The sequence below is a fragment of the Gymnoscopelus braueri genome, assembly GCF_963280865.1.
Source record: "Gymnoscopelus braueri genome assembly, chromosome: 4".
In the NCBI taxonomy this organism is placed as follows: Eukaryota; Metazoa; Chordata; class Actinopteri; order Myctophiformes; family Myctophidae; genus Gymnoscopelus; species Gymnoscopelus braueri.
The window spans coordinates 16366168-16390464 of record NC_137605.1 but is presented as its reverse complement, the minus strand read 5'-3'; the positions used below and the strand labels follow the sequence as shown (position 1 = coordinate 16390464).

At 42.7% G+C, this 24297-nt stretch overlaps 1 protein-coding gene across 1 annotated transcript; it reads left to right on the top strand.

Annotated features, from left to right (window-relative positions):
- Positions 1–937: 937 nt before the first annotated feature.
- sphk2 (sphingosine kinase 2) lies at positions 938–24297 on the top strand. Its single transcript, XM_080427009.1, has 8 exons — positions 938–1065; positions 4471–6045; positions 11729–11878; positions 12905–12999; positions 13416–13531; positions 15266–15469; positions 17150–18707; positions 20697–24297. Exons 2-8 carry the CDS (start codon positions 5592–5594, stop codon positions 20757–20759), a joined length of 2640 nt encoding a protein of 879 aa, XP_080283135.1. The 5' UTR covers positions 938–1065; positions 4471–5591; the 3' UTR covers positions 20760–24297.

The following is a 24297-nucleotide window of genomic DNA, read 5'->3' as shown; positions in this document are numbered from 1 at the left end:
TACCAGTATTGGTCAACTGGCTGGTATTCAACTGTAATCCCAGGGCACAGTGGAAAAGCAACTGGTTAAAAAAACATGCCATCAGAGAAAGATCATACAGCAAACAAAATATTACAATACTCAAGGGTGCCTTCTACTGCTACACACAAGTTAAACTGTTTCATTTTATATTGTGAAGTGATGCTCTGACACTTGATTGGAGAATGTGTGTGGGTGTTTCTGTTTGCCTTATCACCATTGGACTTCCTCCCAACCCATCAAAGCGCATAGTGCTCTGTTGTTTTTTTCCCTTGAATTGTGCCTCTTAAGCCCCATTTTAAGTAAATGGTTGGATAGGTCGATAGGATCAATATGCCTCTGCAATAATCTTCATTATTGATCACTCATGGATAGGTGAAGTAATGTGGAGGCCAGAAATAAAACTGAGTGGAGAAAGGTTTTTATTTGTGACTCTGCTTTCCATGCATGCATGCATGTGAAAGAATTAAATGACACAGTGTATTGGCTGCATTTGGGTCTATCTTTTTTGTTCATGGAGGTAATGTTTGTAAGCACTAGAGTAAAGTGACTAATTGATTTATGATGGGGTAAGAAATGTCCAAAAATATTTTCTATCCATAATTCTATAAACTCTTCCAGAATATAACTCTATATGAATATAACTAATTCTAAACGATCCCAGATTCGGTATCTAAGTGATGTATAATATTCCAATGTTATAAATGAGATGGATGTAATGTATTAACATTTTATTTGGCTTTGAAATTATTGTGGACACAGAAATACATTTGTTTTTATTAAACGAGCCCTATTTTATACTTATATATTTTATTATAATGTTAAGATATGGGAGGAGACAATATTCCTTGACAGTAAGGCAAGTCAAAGCTACCTTTTGTAGTGTAGCTGAGCATGCACTTCCATAGTAATGCAAGGCAAAAAAGTTCCCTGTGTCGCTGAGCAGAGCGAGCCCAGACACTTCCTGAACAAGCAGTCCAGTCCAGAGGCTTCAGGGCCAAGAGGGTGCAAGCGACTTGTAACCGTCGCGGAGGGAGCAAAAATGAGGTAATTCTTTTCCGTCTTTTGTGTTTAGTCTACCGCATATTACATATTAGTCCAACTCTTGTCTCCTGTTTGTCCTGCTTTGGTAGATTTTAATTTAAGCCTCGTCTTGTTGGGCTTAGAACAATGAATAAGATGACTGATAGATAGATAGTCTACAGGGAGAGGGATCAGATCACACGTTTCTTATAACGTTAATAACGACGGCTAGGCTAACCGTTATCATCATCTCTCCTATCATCATATCTCCCGGTTGTTGAGCCTTAGGAGGCAGACTATAAACCTCCAACCCGTAGAGCCTACATGAGCTCTTTGTTTTGACCCACTAGCCCGTTAAACCTTGCGGCCAAGGAAGTTTACAGAGTTGGTTGGTAGCTTTAGCCAACTAGCAAGACTGGCTGCTTGCTAGTGCACTGGCGTAACCTATTTATTGTTAAAATGTAAGTATAAAACCTTCTGAAGCCAAAACCACAACAGTTATTTTGGCACTCCGTCAGTCATTGTTTTGGTTTGGGTCCAGGCACAATTAAGGGCCATTCACACTGAGCACTATAACTATAACTATAAAAATATAAATATAGTTTTAAAAACCGTTCAAAGTCAAGTGTATGGCAGCGTTCACACCAACTATTAAAAAAAAATACAATGGTGAACTATATAGCTATATAGTTATAGTTATCTTTATAGTTATAGTACTCAGTGTGAATTGGCACTTGGTAGCATGTTTCATTTGCTAACTAACTTGAGCTCACATTAATCTGATGGCACATATCGAGGGGAAAATATTTATTTAAAAGTCTCACAAGCCTGAAAATGTAGTTGTTGTTATTTGATTGGCCGTTGGCGTGAAACGTAGAATCCTCCTGCTGTTAATATGATGTCCACAGAATATTTTGTTTTACATTTTCCTTCGAATATATACAAACACATTTTCCTTTTTTAATTAGCAACATGATGCAACAAACAAGGTACTTTTACACTTGACAGCTGTCAACAAGGTAACACTAGGTAGACCTGATGAACTAGTTAGTTTACTTTAGCTAGTTCACTGGCTGTTTAGCAAAGTGTGAAGCCAACACACTTTGCAGGTCTTGAGTCACAGCAATGGAAACAGGAGATGTTTTTTTGTGGCAAAAATGTTCCTTGCTTTGGTCACTCAGCAGGTCATTGTGTGCATCTGAGACAAAATTAGCCTGCTGGTATTATTGCTGCTGTGTCCCCGCCCTGTGTCAAGGACATTAAAGTGCAACAATGGGCATCAGCAGAGTTGTATTATTTATCCGAACTGGACATCAGTCAAGTATTGATTTTGTCTGCAATGAAGTTTGCTTATCTCCCAGCTCTCATAAAACTTCATAGCAGGAACCTTATTTGTCTGGTGCTTTGAGTGACTGAAAAAAATATTACAGCTACCCCTGATCTAATATTAATAACGTCTAGTCATCCCAAAGCCTAGGGGCCCTGATGGCAAAGATCACCTTTAGTCTTCAGCCTGGACTTTGGAAGATGAAGGATTCTGATATAGATAGAAGCCAGACAGACCAAGTCATGCTTTAAAAGTAATCAATATTTATGGATCATTCTGCTACAAATTTAAACTGAACACACAAGTTTAGTTGAGACAGAATTAGAAATGAATCCTGTTGAGTGAAATATCTAGTGTACTATTTAACTTGATTACTATCAATTGTATTAAACAAATTGATAATTACTACAAGGGATAATCTACAAAAGTCACTCTGGGTGATATGTTGCTTGCTGAGCTAAACTGTTATGAAAATATCATGAAAATATCATGACATCTCGGGCACAAAAACCCAAGTGTTTTTAAACATAAGCCTAGAGCTGTCAAATGTGTAACTGCCATCAAACTTCAGACCAAATGTAGGCTACTTGTTCTAACTGTTGCTGACGTTTTATTAAGTCGTTTCTTTGGAAAGGTGTCATAAATATATTTTAACCACATTAACACGGGCAAAGAAAATGGCATATCTACAAGTTCACAACACGTTGCAGTGCGATGTGTTGTGGGCTTGTAGATCAGCTAATATGGCTATTTGTTTCATCAATTATATACGGTTTAAGACATGAATTGTCACGCAAAAGAAACCTAAAATAAAAATTAACAATCAAGGCCGGCAATGTGTATAATCTCAATTCAGGGTACAAATTGTAAAAGACATTGTGTGTTGTAGGTCCCCTGGCAAATTAGAGAAGAAGAACATCTGCTATGTTCCTGTAACCTAACCTCTCATCCCAAAATGATGTGCTGCCTCAGCCAAGGCTGGTTGAGGATGTGTGATTCTGAGTCATTGTGGCTTTCATCAGTCACGACTGGGGTTAAAGTTCGTATCGGATAAATGGAGATGTTGTCTCTCTGTTTGCGTCACCCTCCTTATACAATCTGTCCCACATATCAGGAGGACTTTATTGTCCTACTTCCATTTCTGATAAATGCTATGATAAATGCCTCTTGCTTACTGCTGGTAAAGTTGATGTTGTGATCCAGGACTGCAGCCTTTTTCCATGGATGCTCTTGTAAGGTTAATCTGTATAACGTGTTTCAGTTAAATCTCAGAACAAAATTCAACAAATTGAAGATAGTATCTGTAGGAAAACAGTGGGTTGGCATACCCAGTAATATTTCTATGGTGTGGCTCTGTGAGTGTCTGTCTGTGTGTCTGGAGATAATCTGATTGATTGATTGATTGATTGATGTACTTTATTTAGGAAGACATGAGAAACAGTACATGGAAGTACAATTCACAATACAAGGTCTACTAAACTGGTTAACTCATAAAAGCACTAAGCTTGTTTAAAATGAGATACCCACGCACACAAATCATGATGACATATGAGAGACAGACAGATATACATTACTATACAGAACGTCATACGATCAGCTTACAGGTTACTGGTATGAAACATAAGAAATATGTACAAGAAAACAGTTCGGGGGGGTTAGGTTAAGGCTTTGACAGGGGCCACTTTGGAATTTTAGCCACAAACCTCACAAATCTCACAAACCAGTAGACCTATGTTGTTTATAGTATTGATTTGAAATAATCTAACTTTAAATTTATAATGTAAATCGACGGGGCTCGCTGTGTGCTTGGCTGAAACCTTGCCAAAGTTTGGAGTCGTATGTCATAGATACATTGATACAAGACGACTGAAACGCAGGTTAGCTATATGAGGTAGGTTAGTCTGAGATCAACATTGGAGCCACACCGTTCCCATCATGATGACATTTTTTTAATGGATGATTACCTTTTCTTATTATAATATTGTAGATGAGAGAGTTGCCATGACCATGGATTTATTTGTCTGTACTATTTGAACCACCAACAGTAAGTAAGTTTGTAGCAATGCTTGTTTAACCGTTTATCTCCTTCCTATCCCCTACAGGAACACGCATCTATGGGAGGGAACATGAGGTTTGTCTCCAGCAGGACATGACCATGACTTAACACAGGGAACCGTCTGGAGCTGTCTCCGTTTTCTTTTTTTATATATTATTGTTTTGTTTTGTTTGTCAACTGTTTACTTGTCCGGTGTCATTCACCCTCCTGCTACGAGGAGCAAATTCTAGAATGAAGCAAGGGTATTAATTTTGGATAAAGACTGCAAAGACCTTGTCGCACTGCCTGCTGTTCACTCCGTGTATCTCAAGTTACGGGCACACGTATTATTATCTGTAGCATTACATAATTATTTTTGGGCCAGTACTTACAACAAAATATTCCACACCAATATTTTTTTAAGAAGTGTAAAATCTACGTAGCCTCCTTGTCAGAGCAAGGTGTGTTTTTTATGTTTTTGTCTTAATAATCAGTGAACCATTTTTAGGTCCAATGTAATGTTCCCGTATTGTCCCTTTTATTTTGTGCTTTATTTAAAAAGTCTGTATTGATGTCGTGTGACCGTTCTTAACTACAGTGAGCGCTTTTGAACTGTTAATTTAAACACATCATTATTTGTACTTAAGTGATCTTTGTGTAAACACTCTTTAATTGACCTCCTACTGGAAAAAAGTGGAATAGGGTTTTGCCTGGGATCAGGTGTTTCTGAAGTGCTCTCCATCATTTGTCACTGGATAGTGCTGAGAAACTGTATAAACTGGTGGCACTTTAGACCAAACTGTCTCTGATTAGACAGGAGCTTTATGAATAAGACATAAGGACTGGCTATCAATAAGCTGCACTTAATGGAATTGCAGGATAAAACAGAAGCACCTTCAACTGGAAGCTGTTGTTTTGTTTCCCAGATCAATAAGCAAATGGCTACAAATAGTTTTTTGTCTTTTACATTATTTCTTGAATACAAGCACTGAAGAATGATTTTCAAGGACGATTCAGGGATGATGTTTAGTGACTGACTGACACATTTTGGGGTTTCCTCAATCTTTAAAAGAGCGTGCCCAATTTACCCCTCCAAGACTCCTTTGAAACGGCTGCCGTCCGCTTGTTAGCAGAAACCTCTTACAGCCGTCCAAGCTCTTTTCCTTCGCTAAACCAAAAGCAGCCACCATGCGGTCCCCAGACCCACCTGTGCCGTCCCCGTCAGAGGCCCTGCTCCACAGCCAGTTTGCAGACTGGGGGTCAGGCACTAACGGCAACGGCAACAGCTGTCCCAACAGCCCCGGCGGCCCCTCACCGGCTGCCTCCCCCACCACGGCACCGATCTCCAACTATGCCCTGACCCTCACCCACACGCACATCCACATTCAGCGCCTGTCGCCGCGGCCGGGCAAAGAGGCCCGTTTGCTGATGCCCCTGTCGGAGCTGGCCGGCTCCAGCTGCCCCCGGGCACCCGCGCCCCCGCTGCTGGTTCTGTACTGGTACCCCCCTGGCAAGAAGAGGAAAGGGGTGTCCAGACGCCGGCAGGTCAGGGCCTACCTGGCCGAGAGCAGACCAGAGGCAGAGAAGTGGTCCGTGGCAGTGCAGTGTCTGCTGAGGGGGGTGGTCGTAAATCCTGAAACAGGTGAGTGTGCATATACGTGTGTGTGTGTGTGTGTGTGTGTGTGTTTGTAGGTATGTGTGTCAGTCCCCTTTTGTGGGGCTCAGTGCTTTTGACAGAATTACGTGATATTGGGACCATAATAATTGTTATCTATTTGGCAAAGGGAATTGTTTGATTGGTGTTTTCACGTTGATGTCACGTTCAATCAACGTTTTCACGTTGATTGTCTTTCTTGACTTCAGTCAGTCAGTGACTGAGCTTGCTTTGCTAACAGTGTTTGGCGTATAGCAGCACTAACAGGAGTCACTCTGACAATCATCGTCTTGGCACATATGAATCTCAGGTTTATTTCTGTTACTGTGTACTAGAAGTCAAACGAGGTCTGTTTACCTCAGGTGACCAGGTTTATACAGGTGTCTGGTTCATGTTTGCTATACAGTAGCTAGGCGACCTTCTTTCTCAAGAGCCTTCATGCAGCCAAGACGGTTGTATAAATACAGCTGTGTTAAAAAAAGCTAGACCTTTTATTGATCCCGCCGGAGGGGGGGGGGGGGAATTCACTCTCAGCTTCACCCAGCTTATGGCTGCTCAGATGGTCATGTTGAGTGCACGGTGGAGGCGGAGGGGAGGGGGGGGGGTGTCTTGCTCAGGGACACACAGACTGGATGAATCTGTGACCTTCTGATTCCCATGTGGCCTCTCTACCCACTCAGCTATTGTCACCCATGTTGTGAATAACTTAAACCCTATATGCTTCGTTGACCGGGGGCCACACAGGTCTCTACTTGTTCCCCTCCTTTTTGGGCGGTGAAACCGCCCCTATATGTGAGGTTTGGATATTTGCACCCCCCAATCCTGCGCTGTGATTGGCCACCAGTGTACCCCCCTAACCCTGCACCGTGATTGGCCAATCACAGTCTATTCAGGACTGTGATTGGCTAGTGAAACATGACACATGTGCATAGCCCTATAAATAGGACTATGCACTTGAAAAAAACACATTTATGTTTTTTTTTAAGTTAGGGGTGTACAATGGTTGGTCCACAATATTACTTTTCTTTAAGTGAACTTCCATCACTGTGATGACCACTGTGACCACACCGCCCACTTCACACTGGGTGTGATTTTTTCCCTCTATAGGTCTTTCCTGAAAGTAGCCGATATACACAACGTTTTGCTTTGTGATGCGTTGTGAGCTTGTAGATCTACTATTTTCTGAGAATGTTCAGCTAATTCCGCCTATTATGACATGCCCAGAAGGGAAGCTAGTGTTCATGTGGTTCAAGGATATGTAAACTAAGAGGAAACAGATGTTCTATGCCATAGATGCACTGGAAGGCAAACTGGGGCTCCCAAACTTCAACGCAATGCAGTCAATGAGAGCCAAAAACACTTGTTGTTAATGATTGCGACCTTTGTCAGATAATCGGTAGACTGAGAGAACGAGCCCAATCGATGGTCTTGAAGGGCGGATCCAAACCCAGCCGCCCGGATTTGTGCGGGGCTTCCTATAGAGCGTCGCAGTTCCCGCCCACTTCCTGTTTTTTTTGGTGCCGGAAGAAAAAACTCAATGCATATTTCCATTGACATTTCCAAAAATATTTATATCTATTAATTTAAGCCTCGAATCAAGCCATCATGACATGACATGAATATTTTTTTTTGTTGAAAACGGCAAAACAAAGGGTATTTATTAAATATAGTATATCATATAATTAAATATAAAATAAAAAAAAATCACAGAAAAAAACGTTTTATGGTCATGATTCATGTCATCTCGTGATGGCTTGATTCGAGGCTTAAATTAATAGATATAAATATTTTTGGAAATGTCAATGGAAAAATGCATTGAGTTTTTTCTTCCGGCACCAAAAAAAACAGGAAGTGGGCGGGAACTGCGACGCTCTATAGCCTCACCAATCTATGTCCCCCCCCCCCCCCCCCCCCGGCCTGTGCACGGAGCACGCTGACGTCACCAAATTTAGAGCAACGCCCCTCTGCACTCTGATTGGTTAGGAGATAACAAGGTCCTAAGACCATCGTTCCTGCATGGCTCTCCCAGGCTTTTTTTCTTTTGTAACAAAAAAAAAGCATGGGTTTCCGAGGCTAGATAATCGGTTCAGGAAAATAAAAGATGAAAGCAATAGTTGTTCTCTGAGCTCTTGTTTTTTGATGTGTGCACACTATATAATTTTATTGAGGCATATAAAGAGCACAGAGTACGTTTCTGACTGTATTCGCTCGAGCAGATTTGTCAGGTTTCCAGTCAGAAACTTACTGTGCTGCTTAAATACCGCAATAACATTTTATACACACTTTTAAAAAAACAAGAAACCAGAACACAAAAGTGTGATAGGTCTTCTTTTATTTCTTTAAGGGTCACGATCATTAAAAGATGGTTTATTCATAATTGAATTGAAGCTGGTATTGCCGGAAGCTGGTAGTGCCGGATCAAGAAAGTGATGTTTCTGTCTCCTCCCCCTTTACATACTGTATCTTTGATGTGGTTAAGGATGCATGCTAGATTCTTGCCATGCTAGCTTCATAGGACCACAATGAAAACAAGCCCACAGGGCATTTTGTGTTATCCTTTAAGCAATCTGGGAACCCAAAGCCAAATAAAAAGGAAAAACAGCGCCCTCTGCTGTTTTTTACTCTTTCACTTGGCTCTGGGGGGAGCTGAACGGAGCACCCGTGCGCAAGGAAACCAGGGTTTTTGGTCTGCCCTCAGCGCTCCTCTTCCGGTGGTGCGCTTATGTTTTCATTCCCACTAACAATATTTCTACACGGAACACTAACACCACTTCTCCCAGATAACATGGATCGTTTTGGTTATAAGCCCACTTGTTTCTATGATGAAAGAGCAAGTTAAAATGTGAATATCTTTCCGTGGTTTTGTCTGCTCCGAGGACGCTATTGTTAAATGAGTTTCGGTTTGTTTTCAGTGGGAAGCGAGAGCACACAGTAAATCCCGCCCACTACATTTGATTGGGTAAAGCGCTTTCTGCTTCCTGATCTGAAGGCACGCCCACTTGTAGGCCAGTGCGTACACGTTATGAAGAACCCCCCCGACAGATTCAAGCGGAGAGCAGAATCTGTTCTTGAGAGATTATCCTTTAAGCAATGCTTGTTAAATTGTACTTGCCGTACGTAAGTATTCAATCAATCAGTCAGATAAAGGTGGTCATGATGCAACTATTGCCAACACTAGTTACTTTTCCAAAATGGAAAGTATAAACACCTTTTTGGTGGTGGGGATTCATATTAACTAATCCCAACACAGGATGTCATACGTATTCCAAGCCTCAGGCACATTGATTTCCAATTTACTTTGTCTAACATTTAACCAATTCTCTCTCTCTCTTTCTCCATCCCTCTCTGGGTTGTTATCTGTCCTGCGCACACATGGTCTGTATCATTGTAGTGTCCAGTGTAGAGACAGAAAGGGTGGGTCAGCTGCCATTTCCCACCCCTCCTACCCCACCAATAAACAGACGGACCGATACCACTGTCTACCGCTCTTGTCTGTGCGTAGGCCTCACCTTTCTCACCACTCCCATGGTTCTATTTACACGAGGCACATCCGACCGCCCGACCCCGTCTGTGTTTTCTTCCTGTCTTACTTCCTCCTTCCTATACCCACTCCTCTACCTCTCCCCAATCCCTCTGGCTCTATCTTTTGCTCCTCCGTAGCAGGCTGACATGCACATCCGCGTGCAGCTGATAACAGCCTGCCCATATCGGTCATTTGTCCCTTTCCTTAGAGCCTATTGCATTCCGTCGTCTTCCTCTCATCCCTGTCATACCTCCACTCTGTCACGGTACTGCCTGATGTCCACCGTTTTGTGCGCCCGCTTCCTTCCGTGATGTTCCTGTATGTGTGATTGAGTGAAAGAGTGCCGTTTGATCTCCCTCCCTGCATTCTTTGAGACATTGGGGCGACAGTGGCTCGGAAGGCTCCTATATCCTATTCGATCCCTGGGTTATTTTCAAAGTGTACTTGAGCAAGGCACTTCACGCCTAACTGCTCATGATGAGCAAGTTGGTGGCTTGCACGGTTTCCCCCGCCGTGTAATGCACAAAGCGCTCTGAATAAAGGTGCTATGTAAAAAGAAATGCACAATTTACAAACATACAGGAATGTTGGGGGCATGGCCAAGCCAAATCAATCATTGTCTTGGAGGTGCAAACAATACCGGTATCTTGCCTTTGTGAGATTGCACACAGTGATATCTTTTTCTGTCCTCTGGACAAAACAGTGTTTACATTTTGTAGTGCAGGGCCCTGGAACAACATACACCGTCTTATGAAAAATGAAGATGGCACGTCCAAATATTTGTTTTTCAAGCCCCCAAGCCACGAAAGGGAGCCAAATCCAATCCATTCAAGAAGTGCCTTTTGTTAGCATCTTCAACAACACTTTGACACTGTGGACAGCGATTCTCATCGCTTCCCCTATTCACACTTAACTAGGGTGTGACGTAACTGTAGCTAAAAGAATACTGCATTTGTGAAACCCCCCCCCCCCATCTTGTCAAGTCTGAATAGTGCCATAACCACATTTTTTTTAAATCTTGAAAGTGTGATAACTACTGATTTAGAAGGCATTTGTAGAACTGGCCTCAGGTCTTAATGGGTAAAACCCTGTGTTCCTGGTTGACGGGGGTCCGCCAGGGGTCCGTAGTGTCTCGTACTTTTTTCCTCTACACCAACTCCCCTCGCTGAAAATAGCCAATCTACAAGCTCACAATGCATCACAATGTGAGCTTGTAGATTGGCTATGTTCCCAAAATGTTTGCCTATAACATGCCCAGAATGGGGCCACTAGGGTTCATGTGGTTAATAATGACTGATAGATATTGGATACGCACCTCTCTCTGGCACTCTCAGTGATGGCTCATCTTGTTTCCCCACACCTGGGTACTGTGTGCTATCTTTGTCTTCTTGAGTGTCCTACCTGAATGTAAATGATTCATAGATGCTGCTTCCTAAAGAGCAAGAGCGATGCACAGCAGGAAGCAGATCCTATGACATGAACAAGCAGTATTGAACTTGGATGTGCCAAAAGTCCCAGGCCGAGGGAACTCTGTAATGACAGCTAGAGAGGTTGATGAGACTTTAGCAGTGTAATGACAATGTTTGTCTACTAAACATCCACTACTTGAAATGCCTCCAAATTGTTGTATTTTCTCTAATTGTACTTGAACGCACAACTTTAGAACATAACGGCATGTTTTGTTGAGCCCTATTTAAAAAAAATAGCCAATCGACAAGCTCACATGAGGTTTTTTAGAAAATTCTGAAATTCTTCTGAAAACGTTTTAAAATTTTTTTTTTAACGTTTTGTAATGACAGTTATAAATAAGAGAGCATAATGGAGATGAGGTTATTTGGGCTAATTATGTTTCTTTGTACTGTTGAACATTGATAATACGTTGATACTTAGAATATTTTTATCTTTAGTGAATAGAATATCTTTACTGAATATTTTACGTTGTATTTGTAGAGATCTGCCTCTAATGTAGAAGTATTTTAAATGCTTCCCAGCCATAATTAAATATTCCCCAGCCATAATTATAGTTTAGCTGACATCATCGGTAGCTTTCCTTTGCCAATGCAGTGAATTGCTGATTATGCCCTTTGCTTAGAATCAAGTTATTCTCACACTACATTTTGTAATGGACAAATATATTTTGCATTTCAGAATTCACACGAAGTCTGCTACCTCGACCCCGACGACTGATGCTATTGGTCAACCCTTTCAGTGGGCGGGGCCAGGCGATGCAGTGGTGTCAGACGCACATCCTGCCAATGATCAGAGAGGCTAATATCAGCTACAACCTGATCCAGACCGGTAAACACACACACACACACACACACACACAAGCCCGCCCACATTTGGATACTGGGCCCTGGTTGGTTCCGCACAACTGCGGAGGGAGAGAAATGGAATCTCTATGGAGGGGGGCCAGACCTAATTTGCCGACGGCTAAAGTGCGATGCGATTTTGCAAAGGCAGATTCGTCTGGAACCAGGCTAACACACACACACACACACACACACACTCATACATCAAGTTTTGTTTGTGGGAAAGGTTGAGTGCCAGAGTGATTGAGCGTACAATTCCATACTGTCAGAAAATTATTATTCCCAGGGAGGAAGGGGAGGGGTGGGTATGTTTACTGTCTAGTGTCAAACATCCATCTTGTTTTAGCCCAATTTGATCCACAGAGCTCCACAGAACTCTACACTGATGCATGCTATCTATGGCTGGGGCGATATGGGCAGAATCAAATCACTATATTTTTGTCTTGTGGCCATCCACAATGATATGAATCCATTTGAAAAAAAAATATGGCTGATGCACAGACAGGTGGTGGCTTTTTACCCACCGAATAATGATTAAGAAATGCCAGTTTCCATTGCATTAGTTTTGCTTTCCTGAATGGATTTGGATCGGATGCATCCCAAACGGACGGACACACACACACCAAAATCACCCAAAACTCAAATATCATCTACAACCTGACAGATAACCACTTAAAGCTTTATATACATCTCCGTACAACAAATAGTGAAAATAGCAAATATACAATCTCCCAACCCATCGTGATGTGACGTGTTGTGAGATTGTAGATATGCTATGGCTATTTTTGGGGGAAAAGTTAAATCTTCAGAAGATTTGCCCAACATTGGAACGCCAGGGTTAATATCGTTAAAACACACAGGTTTATTGATTGGCCGTAGTATATTTTCAGACCATGTGTCTGTTTTCAAACCAAGAAATACACTTTTATGTCCACAAACAAAAGCAGTGTTGTTGACTTGTTCCTGTGTGTTCAAACAAGTGCTTCATGTTTATCCTGTGTTGTTGTCTCAGAGCGCCAGAACCACGCCAGGGAGCTCATCAGAGAGATCCGTCTGCCGGAGTGGGACGGCATCATCATCATCTCTGGAGACGGCCTGCTGCATGAGGTGGGTCTCCAAGGGAGGGCAAATTTGCTTGTGTGTGTTTGCTTGTATTGCTATACTTGTATAGTACAATTTGGGAAATAGATATCGTGAAGACCATTTTCCTGGTCCTCACTAGAAAATATGTTGTTTTATGGTTGGGGGGAAAAAATACGTTTTAGAGAAATTAGAAAAAGGTTGGGGTTAGGCGTTAGGATTAGTCACTTAGAAGTTAGGTTTAGGGATTAGAGTTATGCCTGATTCACGTGTGTGTGTGTGTGTGTGTGGGGTCAGATAAAAGGGCCTCGCATTTTGATGTGTACCTTTTGTGTCAGTATTATGTGGGTGTTGATATGTCGCTGTATCAATGTCCTCAGGACAAACTCCAGTACATCTAGACTAGAGACTAGAGTACAGGGTGACTGTGGCTGTGTGTGCAGGTAATCAATGGCCTGATGGAGCGACCGGACTGGGAACAAGCAATAAAGACCCCGGTGGGCATCCTGCCCTGCGGCTCTGGAAACGCCCTGGCTGGTGCCATCAACCACCATGCTGGGTAAGAGTTGCTTTCTGCAGGTCATTTTCCAGCTTGAGCTGAACATATTTGTGACCCAGACACAACTATGTATCTGTTATGGAAGCCCCAGATGCGACACAAGGTAGCAATAGTGGTTAGGGCTGGGCAATATCGATATTTGTCTGGGGTTTCTATTATCGTAATATCCTGATATTGCATACCGGTAAGTGTATTTTCCTGGTTTCCCTATTTATACCTCCTAAAATGTGTGGGGGGGGGGGGAAATAAATAAATTGATGTTAACACAATCTTGATAGTTATTTGGTAAAAAATATCATATTTGATTTTGTCCATATCAGCCTGCCCTAATAGTGGTTATTAGAGTAGCGTGAATAAACAAAAATCATCCCGTGGTTGAACTTGTGTGAGTAACGCTAGGTGAAAATTTGCTCCGGTGGGGTATTGTAGTGGTTTATTGTAATTGAATGAATATATGAATGTGTTATCCTTCTGCAATCAGCTAACATCAAAGTATTCATATTAAGGTCAATTGATTCAAGTACATTTTTTTACTGCTTTTATACTGGCACCAATATGCCCTTAATATCATCCAAGTATTGTGTTTGCGTTGCAAACACCTATGCAAAACAAGGATAAGTTAATGCAAGGATAAGTTAGTTAGATAGTGAAAACGTTATTCCATTTACTGATGGATATTGTAGTTTGACTCTGCTATGTCAAGTCACAGTAGTGAGTTAATACGAAAAAAAATATATATATATGAAACTTATAGGCAGTCAACTTATCTGTCCTAACAGCTGCTAACAGATTGAAGATTGTAAAACTAGGTTAATTATCAAATGTATGACAACAATTGTGTGCATCTGCTGAGTCATGTGGATCAGCCCACTGTGAATTTATCAAGTGGTTTATACATTTGTCAGCATGGATCAAGATAAATAGCCACTCTGTGAAGATGTAGAAAGTTTAATCAGGGCTGACCTTAGGACTCTAGATAGACCCCTCCACACACACACAACACAGATACGTTTGATGTTGATATCGCTGTTAGTCTGAAGTGATTGCACCATGTTAGTGTAATTGGGAAACTTACATAAGTGGTCACTTCCTCCCGATGACAACAATGTGTGAACAAATTCAAAGTTCGTTGGGGGTGCCGCTGGCCTAGTGTTTAAGGCGCATGCCACATATAGGCTCTAATGCAGCTTGACAGCGAGTCACAAGTTCGAGTCCTGAGCCTGACAACCTTTGCTGTGTGTCACTCCCTGTCCCTGTCAAGAAATATATATTAAAAAATATTTCAATGTCAAGGCCATTGAGTTTGTGCGAGATGGGTTATGAGTTTTAGATTTCTTGTATGTGTTATTTGCAGAATAACACTGTGCACAGGAATGCTTCGCACACCAAAGTCTTTGTAGTGGTGCCAGCCCACGGCAGAAGGATCCAAATGATAGACTAAGAGACAATAAAGTGGCCGCACACACTGGTAGCCAAAGTGCCAATATTTTATTCTGGACTGAATATTTGCAGAATAAACCACAGATCCTTTAACTTAAATCTGTTTGGCTGTCCCGTGTCCTCAGCAAAGAGAAAACAAGCATGTCTTTTTTTTTTATCTCAATCGAGTTATCTGACAGTAAGTATATCTGTAAAGAGATAGAGAAAGGACTCTGTCTTGGGCTGTTGTTTGTCTTTTATCTGTATCTGCGGGCGATGGTGTGCAGTATCACAGTTTGTTCTGTTGTTCCTCAGTTATGACATGTGCCTTCGCGAGCCACTCCTCCTCAACTGCTGCTTCCTGCTTTGTCGCGGCGGGGTCCGCCCCATGGACCTGGTCTCTGTGACAACCAGCCCCGACCCTTCGCATCACGGCCGCGGCCCCACCTCCAGACGACTGTTTTCCTTCCTGTCCGTGGCTTGGGGCTTCGTGTCCGACGTGGACATCGAGAGTGAGAGGTGTGTGTGTGTGTGTGGGAGGGAGGGGGGAGAGAGAGAGAAATAGAGCGGGAGGTTGGGAGACAGGCGCTATGAGAGAGTAAGGTGTGTGTGTGTATGAGAGAGTAGGAGGTAGTATGTGTAACTGCAGCATACTTGTTGTTGGACTTCATAAAGGTATTGATCAGATTGGTCAGATTTAAATAATTATAGGCCAATATAAAAATTGTGCTGTCTAGCCAAGGTCCTTGAATCCCTAGTCAATTCCCAGTTACGTACATTCCTGAACACACACAACATACTCCAACCTCAACAGTCAGGGTTCAGACCAGGCCATAGCACTGTGACAGCTACAACGCTTGTCACAAATAACATACTAACTGGTCTAGATAATCACCATCACTGTGCAGCTATTTTTATTGATCTTTCTAAAGCGTTTGATACTGTGGACCATTATATTTCATTACAGAAGCTAGCCTCCATTGGCTTGGATGATATCTCGGTCAGATGGTAAAACTCAAGCTGTTGTTGCTGATGGTTTTAAATCTAGTTCTTTGTCAATTGGTAAAGGTGTCCGTCCCTCAGGGTTCAATTTTGGGCCCCCTTTTATTCACTCTTTATGTGAATAATATTGCACTGTGACTCCCCTCTCCGCACTGGGATGTCCATTTGTATGCAGACGACACAATTTTATACAGTATTGGCCCAACGCTGGAAGTGGCCACTGCAAATTTGCAAACTGCCTTCAGTAGGTGTCAATGAGCTCTAATTAACCTTAAGCTTGTTTTAAACTCCAACAAAACAAAATGCATGGTATTTACTAGGTCTCCAAATATAAATCCCTTTACTGGTATTTACACTCTTAAAGGTGAACAAATTGAGCTGGTCACATCTTATAAATACCTGGGCGTTTGGCTAGATGCCAAACTCTCATTTAAGGTTCATGTGGAGAACCTAATAAAGAAATTGGACAAATTTGCTTCCTTTACAGAAACGGGTCCTGTTTTTCTTTTACCAGCAGAAAGAGACAAAGGTTACTGGACATTCAACACGTTCACAAACACACATTAGATATACCAGTCCACGTAAGAGCAGTGAACAAGGAAAGACTGTTCCATGCAAACTTCAGGAATCTCTGAAACTGGTGCGATTGGTCTCAATAGAGACATTTAGGGTGCTTCTTGAGGACACACTACATAGTGACTGCACCTGTTTCATGTAACACTATGTTTATTTGCATCTGTGACATTGTAATGTGATTCAAATGTTTGTTATCAGGGCGTCCTTGAAAAAGAGAGCTTGCTCTCAATGGGCTCTCAATGGGTACCTGAATAAATAAAGGAAAAAGAAAGAAAGAAGGACGTCTTTGCCCATTATCAACCTACCTTCATATAATTGGTTCTCACTAATGCTCATGATAATATGGTACCATTTTTGTCTACTTGAAGTAGTGAAGTCGTCCTTTAATTCTTCTTGATAATTATTTAAAACTAGTCATTAAAATATTTAATGGATGCACCATGTGTGGTGTCTACTTATATTATTCCACATATTTTAAGGACGGAACGATTGGCAAACTGGATCCAAAATTCCAAGTCCTCTTCGCAATGGATAAACAAAGTTCTGGATGTATGTAAAATATGCTGTCAACACTGCTGATGTCTCGTAAAATAAAGCTTTATCCCTCAATTTCCCTTGCAGATATCGGGGCTTGGGCTCGGCCCGCTTCACCCTAGGCACTCTGGTGCGCATCGCCTCCCTGCGCTCCTACAAGGGCCGTCTGTCCTACCTGCCCCCCGCCATGGTCACCTCGTCACCCCAGGCCAGAAGGCCACTGTCCCGCAGCATCACAGAGGGGCTGGAGGGCTACTGCCGAACACCCATCCACCGGACCTGCTCTGACATGGGCATCAGCGAACAGCTGAGCCTCCGCCGCGGCGAGGGAGAACGAGAACGTGAGCTGGAGAGGCAGAGGGAGAGAGAGCGGAGACGAGAGCGAGCCCGGGGTGGAAAAGCAGCAGGCGTGGTGCGGGCCAGCAGCCTGGCAGAAGACAGGGAGCGTGAGGGGGAGGCAGAGATGATGATGATGGGCATGGAGGATGGGGAGGAGAGGCCGGCCGCAGGATCGGAGGCGAACGAAAGGGACGGGAGGATGGAAGGAAGCCTGGAGGAGAGGGAAGACGAGGTTCGAGCGGAGCAGGACTCGAGTGAGATGGAAGAGGAGGAAGAGGAAAGGGTGAGGGATGGGGGTTGCAGCGGCTCCGTAGAAGGAGAGGGCACTGTGCCGGCAAGGGAGCTGGGAAAGCATTACACAGACGACGTCGGTCAAGGGGTGGACGGGGACCAGGAGGAGGAGTGTTACCCAGACAACCTGCAGGAGGCCAGGCAGGCGCTGAGGAAAAACTCAGCCCCTTCCAGCCAGATAGCCAACGCTCTATTCAGCCAGCCACTCAGCCAGCCGCTCAGCCAGGATGCCGACACGGAGTCTGGACCATACGGCGAGGAAGACACAGGTCTGAACGGCTCGTACTACCAGAAGGATCCCTACCCACGGGAACGATCCCTCACCATCTCCTCTCCCTTCCGCCACTCTCCCTTCTCCTTCAAGCCCAAGAAGCTGGACCAGAACCAGAACACCGTGCGACCCAGGCCCCTCTCCCTCCTCCAGCACCCCCACTCCAATACCCTGCCCCCCAAGATGCCCTCCCTGTCCCTCTCGCCCACACCCCCATCGTCGCCCTCCTGTGCCTCACCCCATTCTTCGTACCTCGCCCCGCGTCCCAACACGCCGGGCTCCACCTCGCCGTCGCCCTCTTACCGCGTGCCGGCCTCCTCGTTCAACTTTGACCTCGCCGAGCCGGCCGGGCCCCTCGGCGACCGTCTGCCGCCGAACTCCCCCCGGGACGACCTGCTGCCCCCCCTCGACCAGCCACTCCCCACCCGAGACTGGGTGTCCATCGAGGGGGACTTTGTCCTGGTGCTGGCCCTCTACCAGACCCACCTGGGGGCGGACCTCCACGCGGCGCCCCAGGCCCGCTTCGACGACGGCCTGATCCACCTCACGTTCGTGCGAGCGGGAATTTCCAGAGCCACGCTGCTGCGGCTGTTCTTTGCCATGGAGAGAGGGACCCACCACACTCTGAGCTCGCCCTACGTCAGCCACGTCTCCTGCAGGGCCTTCAGGCTGCAACCCCTGTCCACGAGAGGAACGCTGACCGTGGATGGAGAGCTGGTGCCCTACGGACCTCTCCAAGCACAGGTCAGAGACACTTCCGAGATGGTTCCTTGTGTTCACTGTACTTTTTAGCGTAGTGTGGTTACTGTGGTGCTTTTTGTTTTTAGTGGCTAGAATTCAGATTTATTGGTCATTAGGATATGAGTTTGAAAACAACCGCACTCACAAGTACATTAATAGTCTTTAGTAGTCTTTTAAAGGTAGGGTAAGTGATATTTTTTGGTTAAAACAAAAAGTATTTTGTTAAAAGGTTAAAATACTATATTCTGATAGTAATCATTGCTATAGAGTGTTTGTTCAGTAACAGATGTCTCCCCGTCTCTCCAGCTCTTTAATAAACAGAAAATACATTTTTCGGTAGGTGTCAAAATCTCAGCCAATCAGGAGAAAGTACCCATTTTTAAGCTTAATTTGTATAGTGTTCCAGTTCCAATTTTGTCTGCTCATTTCTTAGTGTCATCACTTCCAATTTCACATGTTTAATCTGTATCCTGATTGAGTTCTCTGTCCTGGTTGGATAAAATTGGAAATGAAACTGAAACTGAAACAAAAATGCATTTTCTGTTTAATAAAGAGGTGGAGAGACAAGGAGACTCCTAATACTGAACAAACACTCTATAGCAATGAGTACTATCAGAATATAGAGCTATTTAACACTTATTTTAACCAATGCAAATCACTTACCCTACCTTTAAGCTTTTAATGCAACAGAGCAGCAGCAGTCACAAAAATGTATGCGTTTAGGCCTATTGGCCATCGTCAGCTATTGCTCTTGGATTAAAAGCTTAATAGACCATTACTTAAGTGCTGTTGTTTTTGATGTCAGTATTGCTTGGAATCTGCACCCGACTAAGTTCAAAGACTACAGTTATGGTCCTGTGTAGTTGAGTGCGCCGAGCCTTGAAGTGACTGATATGAGTTTGAACCCTGCTAGGGTCACTCATGCTGAAAGTACAAGTACCCATGCTGGGCACACTGTCAAATTTCACCTGGGTTTTACCTCTTCTATTTGTCTCCCTTTCAGCTTTCCTACCGTCTCTCTCTCCTACACCGTCTCCTTCTCGGCTTCCCTGCTTGCTGTCTGTCTCTCCTACATTGTCTCCCTCTCCGCTTTCCTACCGTCTGTCCCTCCTACACTTTCTCCTTCTCAGCTTTCCTACTGTCCGTCTCTCCTACAATGTCTCCCTCATCTCCCACTCAGCATTCTTACTGTTGGTCACAAGTAAGAAAAAATGTGAAGGAGAATAGGGTTGCAAATATTGATTATTTTCTTAGCGATTATTCTATGGAGATTATATTTAACGTGTGAGGTTCTTTCTATACTGTTTTAAAAAGTGCTCTACAAATAACGTTTATTATTAATGTTATTGATTGCTTTTTCGATTAATTGAGAATTATGTTTTTTTTTATACCAGTATTTCTTTATATAAGCGAATCAACGCAATTTTTTTTTGAAATGATCTTTTATAATTGATGTTGCACGTTTTGAGCTTGTAGATCTGCTACTTTTGAATTTGAATCCTGAAAAGTAACAGTTTTGGACATATGAGGTTTCCACCCGACAGACAGAGACGATAAGCAGATTTGCTCAGAAACATGTGAGGCTTGTCAGATCTAGCCGAGCTACCGGAGTCTGTTTTTAAATATTACGTAATCCAGTGAGACGAGAAATGGAACCATTTTTAATTCAGCATCACTTCAGGCTCCCTGAGAGGATAAAAAGCTGTCTCTTACATTTATAACACTCAGCCTGAGAGATTTCTGCACGTGCAAGTGTCAAACATGTGCAATTAAACTCTTTAGACTTGGTAAACTGGACCCGAGTTTGGCTCTGTACTTGGACCACTTTATTCCGTCAACACCAAATCTCATCGCACCAGGCGTTGTGAGCTTGTAGATCTGCTATTTTTTTTTGCAGATGGTTAATCACTCGAAATGGGAGCATATCGGTGCTGTTGCTGTATTAATGTTCGCTTGTCCCATCCAACCCCTACCCCCAACCCCACCCCGCAGGTTCATCCCTCCATGGCCCGTCTGATCGTAGGTGACCCTGGGGTGAAGATTACCAGATTCTGACCAGGGATTTGCTGAGCCGACCTGCTGATGGATGCAGCACCCTCCTGAATGATGTAATATCTGTTGGTATCTCTGCAGAGAGGAGGGGGGGGAGGACGACAACGACTAAAGCAGCCTGGATTGCAGGGCGGTTTTAATGAAAAGGGATCACCCGCCCGCCGAGACACGAACACAGGGATTAATAGTGAATCTGAAAATGGATGGGAGAAATAGAAAACAAACGCGCCTCATTGCACAGCTGTCGCATTAGGATGAGTTTTCACACATAGCAGCCCCCCCCCCTCCCCATGACGCATTGAGGGGGATGATAAAAGCCAGCCCCGTCCCAGGATACCAAGAGGGAAGAACAAGTGAATGTTAATGGAATTGTTTTTTGTTTGTTTCGTTTGCAGTGCATGTGTTGGATGTATACATTCTAGTATGCACGCATGCAGAGGAAGCACTACCTGACGTTTTTATGCCTTACAGTGAATCCGAGATGAGTATTGAGAAAGCCGTTCTCGGACAAGAATTTTGATGTTATTTTTGTCATTTAAAAAATAGAATAAAATCGAATAAAACCGTCCCCTGGAATGAAATGCCTTATCCAACACTGGGACAATACAATCGATGTGACTTTGTCCTTTTGTTCTTTGGGTACATACACTAAGAAGTCTAAAATTGGCTTTGTTCAACAAATCTCCACGCTGCATATCGCCGTCCATCCCCAGAAGAGGAAAGACTTTGTTATATGAACTGATAGAACATGTCACCGTAACATTATATCACAGCAACACTACTCTGTCCAGCACTAAGTCTCTGTCAGTCGACAAAGACGAGGGTTAAAAACCACTTGAATCCTAGCGAATGTTCCATGAAAATAGCTGATCTACAAGCTCTGGTGAGCTTGTAGATCAGCTATTTTCTGTGTAGAGGGACAAAAGGAGGGGACCTACTATAGACCCCTGGGGGACTACGATCAACTAAGTTTATAGGGTTTAAGTGGTTAAGGGAAGCACCCAAGACAATTCTTGTTTTGTTTTGTTTTTTTCTCATGAAAATGCCTGTCACGTTAGAGCAACACTGAAGGATCAATCTTTTCAGGGTTAATACAGTTGTAGGGTCAATGGAACTGTTGAACAGTGACCATTACCAATTTGTCTTTATTTTTTTGTATAATCTGCCTGTTTTTCTTAGAAAATGGATGCATGATGTTGATGTTAATGTTGATATCAGACTTATAACTGAAACATTATCGAACGTTTAAAAATATTGCCTGAGAAAAGCGAAGCTTCTCTTGTTAGTGGTTTTAGAGGCTGGCTCACTTTGAGAAATGTTCTAGAATCTTCACAACCATTGACCCCTCACTGCTAGTTCTCTCCTTTTATTTTACTCCAGAAATGGTCACTTCCTCTCTCGTAATCTGCCTTGGGAAGTGTAATATCCGGAGATTTTTTAAATGTTATTTTTTACCTCTGTTGTTCATGTATGATGACAGTTGTAGTGGATATTTTAGTTTGTTTTGGAGCAAAGCAGAACGTGGAAACACTAACGTGGGTTCTAGATGTTTAGATAGACCGCAAAATCCTGAGTGTTAATTTAACCACATAGACCTGGAGTCCCTATTTTGGGTGTGTCATTACGTTGATTTAAGGGCAAAATTAAAATAACTAAAGGGAATAATTAACCACGGGATGAAACAATTTACACACTTATATTTCCCCCTAGCAATGATAAAACATGATATACTTGCATGGTCCCAAACAGCATGGAGCATTAATAAAATATTCTTTTATCTATGGAACATATCAACATCTGATTAGCCCCCCAACACCAGTCCAAGACTGTCTAAAAAAATATACAAAAAAAGTTCCAAAAATAGCCAATCTTCAAGCTTAAATGCTTTTCAAAATGATAAAAAAAAATGCCTGATAAGATTGGTCATAAGGCATAAGATGCCGCGCAAAATGGGACCCTCAGAGTTCAATTAACACTTAAGACTTTAGCCTACTGTGAAACCATAAGAAGTAGAACTATACCAGAGCGAGGTAACTCCATAGGATAAGGATTTCTGCGTTATATTAAATGAAACACATGAGATGTCCTATTAGTGGATGGGGAGGGGGAGGGGGGGGGGACACTGAATTAGACTGCACAAGTTTTAACGGGTAGGATTCACTGATTTATTCTGAATCTGTCGGCAGCTCTGAAATCCCACCATAACCAGAAATAAAAGCAAATTTTCCCTCATTATATACATAAAATTAGAAACGTAATAGAATAGCCATCTCAAAAACTCCTGTACAGATGTCGCATAACTGTTAGGCTATGTATTAGCTATTTAAGTGGCAGGAAAAAAAATCTAAATGGTGAAATAAACCAGAGTACGTCATGCCGGTAGGCTTGGTTCCACAGGCAGCGTTAAGCCTAACTTATACTCCATAGTACATCGGTGTTGCTTGCTTAAAATAGCAGATTTTCAAGCAGGTCGCGATGCGACACATTGTTAGCTTTTTAATAAGTTATTCTCGGCACGCAAAACACTGTTGTGCAGTGGAGCATACATTTAAGCTTCAGATCTCTGCTCTGAATTGGAGGCCTTCATCTGTAACCTATCCATTATGTCTTTAAAAACATAAGCTCTGTTCCTGTTTAATCTAAAATGGTGTGTGTACTGTAGCTACCCTACTAGAAACTGTACACTTGCATATTGTACATTTCTAGAATTAAAAGAATTCCGCTTATGTGCTTGGTCAGACCCAACGATGAACCAGATGTCTATTTATCAGTATCATTCAATAACAAAATACTGTGGTTTTTTTTCAGTGCCATCCCAAGCACCATCAAGAACCTGCTTTATACTTTGTTGCATGCCAGTGTTGCATGCAAAAATAGCAGATCTACAAGCTCAACACGCGCTGATGTGCATGGGGAACCATGTTGCAGTCACCTTTTTGGAGGCAGCAGTGTACACTTTGAACATTATCTATTTTCAGCGTGCGAAACTGGTGCCCAACGAAGTATAAATCAGGCTTATTTGTCAGGTCTTGGTATTGGTAAAATACCATTGTGTTCTTATGCTTTCCAGTGTGGGATATTGAATCTACACTAGTCCATTTTTGTCATGTGCTGTAGGCAGACTACTCTCCAGTAATTCCACTGTACTTAAACACATAAAAAAAAGCAGAGCAGAGAATTTCTGATCTAGACGGCTATCATTAAAAATGCAAGAATCTTTATACATTTTTAATTCATTTATTGCAAGAACCCTGTTTACTCTCAATTTTAAGAGATTTGTGATGACTGAAACCTGCTGGACATTTTCTTTAGCCTTGCATTGGACCACAATGTTTTAAAGCAATTTGATACGACAATGTTGGAGGGGTACAACAAACACCCCTCCATTAATTGATAGTGCCAGTAAAATGTCTTGTCTATAGTCAACTGTCTGTAAGGAAATTGTAATTATTTACTAAACTGATGAAATATATAATATACGTATATAATGTACAGTTCATAGTTATATATGGTTTTGAATAAATTTAACTTGGAAAAAGTT

Coding starts and splice junctions, on each gene's coding strand:
- sphk2 (XM_080427009.1), top strand. CDS start 5,592: ATGCGGTCCCCAGACCCACCTGTGCCGTCCCCGTCAGAGGCCCTGCTC. Junction 6,046..11,728: donor GGTCGTAAATCCTGAAACAG/GTGAGTGTGCAT, acceptor TTTGCATTTCAG/AATTCACACGAAGTCTGCTA. Junction 15,470..17,149: donor GTGGACATCGAGAGTGAGAG/GTGTGTGTGTGT, acceptor TTTCCCTTGCAG/ATATCGGGGCTTGGGCTCGG.